Source organism: Bison bison, unplaced genomic scaffold (genome assembly GCF_000754665.1).
Source record: "Bison bison bison isolate TAMUID 2011002044 unplaced genomic scaffold, Bison_UMD1.0 scf7180017864471, whole genome shotgun sequence".
NCBI lineage: Eukaryota > Metazoa > Chordata > Mammalia > Artiodactyla > Bovidae > Bison > Bison bison.
In genome coordinates, this window is record NW_011495032.1 from 30621478 (window position 1) to 30630106 (window position 8629).

Sequence of the window (8629 nt, forward strand, 5' to 3'; positions counted from 1 at the left end):
TTCACTTTCATCAAGAGGCTTTTGAGTTCCTCTTCACTTTCTGCCATAAGGGTGATGTCATCTGCATATCTGAGGTTATTGATATTTCTCCCGGCAATCTTGATTCCAGCTTGTGTTCCTTCCAGTCCAGCGTTTCTCATGATGTACTCTGCATAGAAGTTAAATAAGCAGGGTGACAATATACAGCCTTGACGTACTCCTTTTCCTATTTGGAACCAGTCTATTGTTCCACGTCCAGTTCTAACTGTTGCTTCCTGACCTGCATACAGATTTCTCAAGAGGCAGGTCAGGTGGTCTGGTATTCCCATCTCTTTCAGGATTTCCCACAGTTTATTGTGATCCACACAGTCGAAGGCTTTGGCATAGTCAATAAAGCAGAAATAGATGTTTTTCTGGAACTCTCTTGCTTTTTCAATGATCCAGAGGATGTTGGCAATTTGATCTCTGGTTCCTCTGCCTTTTCTAAAACCAGCTGAACATCAGGAAGTTCACAGTTCACGTATTGCTGAAGCCTGGCTTGGAGAATTTTGAGCATTACTTTACTAGCATGTGAGATGAGTGCAATTGTGTGGTAGCATTGCTATATGTGCATCTCAAGCATGTTTATTTTTAGCGCAAGAAATGGGCAGTTCTGGATTGTTAAAATTTCTCCTTAGGACAGGAGGGTTTCAGTGGAGGTTTGTACCTCAAGACTAGTGGGCTAGGGACTTCTCTGGTGGTCCAGTGGTTAAGACTTTGCCTTCCAATGCAAGAAGTGCCTGTTTGATCCCTGGTCAGGGAACTAAGAGCCCACATGCCTCTTGGCCAAAAACCCCAAACATAAAACAGAAGCCATAGTGTATCAATTCAATAAACACTTTAAAAAATGGTCCACATAAAAAAAATCTTTATAAAAAAGAAACTAGTGGGCTAGAAAAAGGGTCAGAAAGGTAGGAGTGGGATGAGGGTAGAAGTAGCCAAAGGGCCAAAGGCTGGAATTAGCTACTCCTGCCATGCAATCTTTTATCTGTTGTGTCAAAACTAATTTTTTTTTCCTATTCACTGAAAACTGTTTTCACTGGACTTGTTGTCCCATAAAAGAGAAAAAAGTGTCGCAGAAAGGCAAGGTATGTAAAGTGAAAGTGGCTCAGTCATGTCCAACTCTTTGGGACCCCATGAACTATACAGCCCATGGAATTCTCCAGGCTAGAATACTGGAGTGGGTAGCCTTTCCCTTCTCCAGGGGATCTTCCCAAGCCAGGGATCGAAGCCAGGGATCGAATCCAGGTCTCCCACATTGAGGGTAGATTCTTTACCAGCTGAGCCACAAGAGAAGCCCAAGAATACTGGAGTGGGTAGCCTATCCCTTCTCCAGAGGATCTTCCTGACCCAGGAATGGAACTGGGGTCTCCTGCATTGCAGGCAGATTCTTTAGCAACTAAGCTATCAGTGAAGCCCAAGGTATGTAAGGAAGTTCTAAATGTGTGTATCATACCAGGGAAATATTTTTCCTTCCCAAAAGTTGAGGAATAAAAACAGGTATCACAAAAAAATATAGAGATAAACATTGCTCCATTTTCTCCCCTATAAAAGTGTCATGGGATGCCTTAAAACTGTGCAGTAACAGTATTTGTAAACAAGTGATTACATGTGTATGTGAATTATTTAGTACTTGGGAAGCACTGGATCAAAAAAAGTGATCATGTACTAATTGTTTATTGTTAGTGTTTAGTATTTTTGTGTAGAGTTCTGTCGCAGGAGGGACAATGCCTTCTGTTTGCTTTCTTTTTTCATTGCCAGTACTGCACACAGCAGACCTATGGTAGGTGCTCAGTAAATAGTGACACTCCTAACTCAAAGAAGTTAGGCTCGCTGGTGGTTAATAATTGAGCAGACCATTGAAAGAAAAAATAACTTGTGCTCTGAGTGATAGTGTCACTCCTAGGTCTCTGTCCTCCAGAAACTCTAGCATGTATAGATAAAGATGGGGCTTCCCAGATGGAACTAGTGGTAAAGACCCCATTTGCCAATGCAGGCAACATAAAGAGATGCAGGTTTGATCCCTGGGTTGGGAAGATTCCCTGGAGGAGGAAATGGCAACCCACTCCAGTATTCTTGCCTGGAGAACTCCTTGGACAGAGGAGCCTGGTGGACTACCATCCCTGGGGTCGCAAAGTGTATGACTGAAGCAACTTAGCATGCATAGATAAAGATATATATCCGATGATATTCATTGTAGCCTTGTTTGTAAAAGCAAAATTGGAAAAGCTCAGTTACCAATGAATAAATAATTAAATAATCCAGCAGATCTCCAACAAAGGATCACAGTGCAGCCGTTAACAAAACAAAGTGCTTACCTAGATAGGTATCCGTATCACATTACACTTTAAAAGCCAGCTGCAGACTAATATGTACAGCATAATTTCATTCTTGTAGAGAAAAAAAGCATGTGCTTCATGAGACAGCTGTATAAATGAGGGAACATTTTGAGAGGCGTACCCACTAAGTGTAAAAAAGGGCTAGGAATGAAAAGTGGGACTCAGAAGGACTCCTCCACTTTCTTTATAGGATGCATAAAGTAGTAAGGTTATGAGAGACTTTCACTTTGGAGGCAAAATTTCAAATTAAAAATATTAACAATTTTCTCTGATGAAAGAATTTTCAATTAAAAACTATGCAGGGCTTTGCTGCATATTTACTATAGGTAAAAATACACAGAGCAAGCAGATGTTACTTCAAAACACTAGAAATTATGACTTTGTTTAAAGTGCCTTTAAATTTGAGCCTTTTTTTTTTTTTTTGGTAAAGAACTTCTTTTTGTTTGCAGCACCCTATATTATGCAAATCTATTTAGAATGTTAATGTCTATCTCATTAATTTACTTGCATTAGCTGGGCACTGTGTACAGCTGTGCAGTTTCTGAAATTCACACAGTGTTTGGTCCAGTAGCTGAACAGGCCAAGAGGTGCACCCTAATCAGGAGTTATTTTGGAATAAGAAGGAGGGTCTTCAACTGAGTCCAAAAGTATGCCAATGACTGATGGAAGCCCTGGCATTAGTTATATAATACTCTGCTTGAAAGTAAAACAAAGCTACAATTCCTTATGTAGTCTAATCAGGCTTTTTGCAAATGGGCTGCCCTTCACCACTCATCTGTAACTCTCTGTGGCTCGTGACTACTTCTTGGGTCAGAAGGAAACTGCTGGAATGCTGTTCCTTAGGCCCTCAGTTGAATGCTGCTTTTCCCCAGTCACCCCCTCCCATTTGAATATTTATTGATTTTTTTAGCTGCACAGGGTCTTAGTTGAGGCACTCAGGTTCTTCCTTGCCATCATGTGGGCTCTTTCCGTGAGGTACAGGGGCTCTGTAGTTGCCCTATGAGGGCTTAGCTGGTCCGCTGCATGTGGGATCTTAGTTCCCCGAACAGGGATGAACCCATTTCCTTGCATTGTGAGGCAGATTCTTAAGCACCGGACCACCAGGGAAATCCCCCATTTCTCTCCTTTAGTCTGCCTTTTTTTCTCAGACAGCCTCCCTCCTTTCTCCACCTCCACTCCTGACCCTTGTTCAAAACTCATTCTACCTGGAAGAGACCTCCCTGCCCCCACCCCCCTCACACACACCTTATCCACTTCTCAACCTTTAACAGGGAGCATTTACAGGTGGATTAACTGGCACACAATGAAAGAAAAACAGAAGCCAGCGATTGCCAACAATACAGACTAAATACTTTATTAAATAGATACCAAAATGAGAAAGTGGTAGTGAACCTATTTTAGTATAAATCCACCACCCTCCGCAGAGAGCCCGCCTTGGCATCCACGGCCCCCCAGTCTTGGTAGCGCCTGTACTCTTGGGGCCGCAGCAGGTACTGCCGCCCCCGGTAGTTGGGCATCTCGTAGAGGACCCAGCAGCCCTCCAGCACGTGCAGCGAGCGGATCTCGCTCAGGCGGAAGCGGTCCTGGATGCAGGGGCAATCCTCGCTCAGCTCCGCAATGAGGCCTTTCTGGTCCTCTCTCTCATACAGCCGCAGCCTATGGGAGCTTGTCTGCTCGGTCCACACAGAGGAGCAGAAAAAGCAACCAAACAGGAGATGAACTTGGCAGGTTGGGACATGAGATGGGCAATGTCAGAACTGAGACTCTGAAATTGCTGTGATCTGTATTCTACTAGCAAATATTAACAAATATTTGTGTGTTCATTTTCCTTTTTTTCATGTGGGAGGTGGAATTTTTAAGAGGTTCAAGGTCTGGTTTAGACTCCATCAAAAAATCAAATATCTTGATTCCTAATACTTAATTCCCTAATTTATTGATTCCTACGTGATAACCCAAACTTATATTTGGGAGGAAAATGTTAAGTATTTTGTTAATATTTTAATATGAGTATTATTTCCCAAATGTATATGGGAGTGTGTGAAAGTTGCTTACTCACGTCCAACTCTTTGGGACCCCATGGACTATGCATTCTCCAGGCCAGAATACTGAAGTAGTTAGCCCATTCCATTCTCCAGGGGATCTTCCCAACCCAGGGATTGAACCCAGGTCTCCCACATTGCAGGCAGATTCTTTACCAGCTGAGCCACGAGGAAAGAAAGCCTAAGAACACTGGAGTGGGTAGCCTATCCATTCTCCAGTGGATATTCCTGACCCAGGAATCAAACCAAGGTCTCCTGCATTGCAGGTGGATTCTTTACCATCTGGGCTACCAGGAAAACCCAAATGTATATACATATACACATAAATTTACCACTAAAATAAGATTTTTAAAAACCACACCTTTGGTGGAAGTTTTGTTTAAATAGTCTGAAACCAGAATTCAATTGACTTTCCAAATTAAGAAAAATTACTTTTCCCAGAAGTGGACAATATCTTTGAACAGCTTAATTAATAATAGACTTGTCTATATTTATTAGTCTGCACTGGAAACTATCAAATTTGCTCATTATCAATTCCTTTACTATAGGGTAAAAACTGATTTGTTAGAAATACTGCCTTCTTATGCCCAACTGGCTCCCCACTTGTGTTAAATCCTGCAGTAATAGTAACATTTGTTACAGACAAGCTCTGTTTGACCTAATGGCAGTAAAAATTAAAAACAAAACTGACTCTTTCCCTAAGTGAATTTGTTCTTTTATTCTCTGCTGGTTTGTGTGTGTGTGTATGTGTGTGTGTGTGTATGTGCCTCGATCTAACTGGGCTTTGTCAGCTTCTGAAAGGCCACTTAACTCTTAGGTGTATTTAAGGGAAAACCTCCATGACTTAACACCCATCGGTGATAGACTGCAGGACGCTCAGGCGGCAGGATTGGAATCAATCGGAACTCACGTCGGAGATGAGACAGCAGGAGCGGATGGAGTCGTTGAAGCCCATCCACTGCAAGTAGTCGGGGTAGTCGCCGCGCCGCAGGAAGTACTGGTGGCCCTGGTAGTTGGGGCGCTCATACAGCATCCAGCAGCCGCTGTCCACGCGGATGGAATTGCAGCGGCTGAAGTAGGGCTGTAGGTTGGGGCAGTCGCTGCTGCACTGGTAGCAGCGGCCCTGGAAGCCCCGGTCCTCGTAGAATGTGATCTGCAAAGGAAGAATAATGCAAATTAAATCGTTAGCTCCCCGTAATAAATCCTGTATAAAGGCATTTCCCCCCTCCATTTTCTTTCCCTTGTGTTCCATTTACCTTCCCCATGGCTGATTGACAACGGATGATGCGAGTTCAGTGCTATGAGGCCCCAGCCGCGCGCCGGGTCTATATAGCAGGGCGGCTGCTGCGTTGGCAAGAACAACACAAAAGGGGCCCCCGGGGGGGTGAAGTAAGGGGATTTTTTGGATCCCTTTTACATGCTGCATTCAGTGGAAATGCCTGTCGAGCTTGCCCTCATTCTCTGGTATATTCTAACGTTGTCCTGTACGGGTTCTGGGTGAGTCCCTAGAGTTGCTTTTATTTGGATTCTTGGTGTTTTATAAATTTATCAGCACATCAGACTGAACTTTTGACCTGAGACTCACATCTGTATACATATGATTCAATTACGCCCCGTGTATTTTCTGGGAAAAATCTATGCCCTTATGGATGGGCACCCAGAATTCCAGAGAGGCTGTGGGTGAAGCAGAATGCCACAAGCACTAACTTTCCTGGACGACAGAGACCACTCTATTTAAGACTTCTTTCTTCACAGCTCTTGTCCAGCCAGTGCAGGACACAAATCTGGATTCTGATTTTTGCTAGTTTTGACTGGGCTGACCTGTTAAGACATAGTTATTAAACTTCCTCTTTGGTGAGTACACTTCATATAACTGGAATCTAGCCCCTGGCAGCCAAGTTGTGATACAGACCAAAAGAAAGGTTTTTATGGCCATTGGGTTCAAGACTGAGAAGTATATTGCTTTATAGATTGCTTCCCCTTTGCCAGGAGAAGGTGGTAAAACTTCATGGACTCGGAATGTCCGTTTAGTAGCCATGTGAACTTGGCCAAGCCTTATGACTTCTCAAAGCAGGAGTTATTTCATAATACTTACCTCATGGGATATACTATGTGGAATGAGAAAGGAAGGAAGGGTAGCTTCTAACATTTGAGAGCTGGCCTGGCCCTCAGAGCTAGGCCATATTTCCCTGCTAGACAAAAAGAATCTCACAAAATACCAATTTCAGGAAAGGTTACCCTGAGACCATAATGAAATGAGGCAAAATAAGGCCGTTTCATAATTTTATCTCAGCATAGGCAGAAACAAAGCCAATGTGCCACCCACAAAATACCAGACCCTCCCCGCTCAGCCAAAACGATTAACTGCTACTTCTTTATCAATTGCAGCTTTATTTTTGTTCTTTGCTCCCTTCCCCATGAGCAGATTTATTAAGATATTCAATCATAAAATTACCCTTGCTGCCCCACCCAATCAAGTCAATTCTTGTTTTTTAGACATTTTTCCAGTTCACCTAGCTGAAGTACAAATCCTTTCATAGTTCTTTCTAAGCCTCCAAAGACGGTCCATGCTTCCCCATGGTGTATGTTCTCTCTGCTGCTGCTGTTACCAATGACAAACCCTCTTGTTTCATGCACGTGTTTCTGGTGGTCTTTGGCTGAAGGACATTGACATGCATAAATGGGATTATGTGTCTTATGTGTTGGGCATGTACATGGCACAAATGAGCACTGAATAACTGTTTGGTATTAGTCATAGTGAGATATTATTAAGGATGACTTTAACCCATTCATTTCTCTCAAAGATGTTCAATCCTTTCAGTTCAGTTCAGTTCAGTTCAGTTTAGTCGCTCAGTCGTGTCCAACTCTTTGTGACCCCATGAGCATCATTCCTTCCAAAGAAATCCCAGGGCTGATCTCCTTCAGAATGGACTGGTTGGATCTCCTTGCAGTCCAAGGGACTCCCAAGAGTCTTCTCCAACACCACAGTTCAAATGCATCAATTCTTCAGTGCTCAGCCTTTCAAAGATGCCTAAAAAAATGTCTCCACCACAAAGAAAGTATAGATTTGGAAGGAACTTTAGAAATCACCTAAGGCTATGGAATTCTGCTCAGTGTTATGTGGCAGCCTGAATGGGAAGTGGGCTTGGGGGGGAATGGATGGTGGTGGTGGTGGTTTAGTCACTAAGTCGTGTTTGACTATTGCAACCCCATGGACTGTATAGCATGCTAGACCCTGCTGTCCATGGAATTCTCCAGGCAAGAATACTGGAGTGGGTTGCCATTTCCTTCTCCAGGAGAATGGATACATTTATATATACATGGCTGAGTCCATTTGCTGTTCTCCTGAAACTATCACTGTATTGTTGATTGGCTATCAGTCCAGTTCAGTTCAGTTGCTCAGTGGTGTCCAACTCTTTGTGACCCCATGAATCACAGCATGCCAGGCCTCCCTGTCCATCACCAACTCCCGGAGTTCACTCAGACTCACATCCATCGAGTCGGTGATGCCATCCAGCTATCTCATCCTCTGTCGTCCCCTTTTCCTCCTGCCTCCAATCCTTCCCAGCATCAGGGTCTCTTCCAATGAGTCAACTCTTCACGTGAGGTGGCCAAAGTACTGGAGTTTCAGCTTTAGCATCATTCCTTCCAAAGAACACCCAGGACTGATCTCCTTTAGAATGGACTGGTTGGAGCTCCTTGTAGTCCAAGGGACTCTCAAGAGTCTTCTCCAACACCATGGTTCAAAAGCATCAATTCTTCGGTGCTCAGCTTTCTTCACAGTCCAACTCTCACATCCATACATGACCACAGGAAAAACCATAGCCTTGACTAGACAGTTAATCAGCTATAACCTGATTCAAAATGAAAAGTGGAAAAAAAAAATCACCTAGTGCTCTTCAAACTCCAGTGTGCATATGAATCATCTGTGCTTATTAAAAATGCTAAGGCTCTACTTTTGTCCAAGATTCTGCATCACTAGATCTAGAAAAAACTCTAGGAGTTTATATTTCTAACCAGCGGCACCAGATTGCTCTTGGACCAAACTTTGAAAAACACTGTTCTGATCTATTCCTTCTTTTTTTCCTTTTGTTCCTGCCTTCCTTTCTTTCTTTCCTTCTTTCTTTCTGTGTGTGTATAGTTGATTTATAATGTTATGTTAGTTTTAAGAATAGTGATTCAGCTATATGTATATTTATATCTATTCTTTCTCAGATGCTTTCCCTTATGGGT

The 8629-nt window shown here is 43.1% G+C and overlaps 1 protein-coding gene across 2 annotated transcripts; it reads right to left on the minus strand.

Moving 5' to 3' along the window:
* Positions 1-3683: 3683 nt before the first annotated feature.
* CRYGC (crystallin, gamma C) lies at positions 3684-5676 on the minus strand. Of its 2 annotated transcripts, none has more exons than XM_010861074.1 (3): positions 5653-5676; positions 5307-5549; positions 3684-4027 (listed from the first exon to the last, which is right to left on the minus strand). In XM_010861074.1, exons 1-3 carry the CDS (start codon positions 5659-5661, stop codon positions 3755-3757), a joined length of 525 nt encoding a protein of 174 aa, XP_010859376.1. In that variant the 5' UTR covers positions 5662-5676; the 3' UTR covers positions 3684-3754. The 2 variants fall into 2 exon arrangements, with proteins under 2 accessions (XP_010859376.1, XP_010859375.1); XM_010861073.1 differs by having other exon boundaries at positions 3755-4030; positions 5653-5661.
* Positions 5677-8629: the final 2953 nt, after the last annotated feature.

Coding starts and splice junctions, on each gene's coding strand:
- CRYGC (XM_010861073.1), bottom strand. Junction 4,031..5,306: donor CCTGCTGTCTCATCTCCGAC/GTGAGTTCCGAT, acceptor GTGTGGACCGAG/CAGACAAGCTCCCATAGGCT.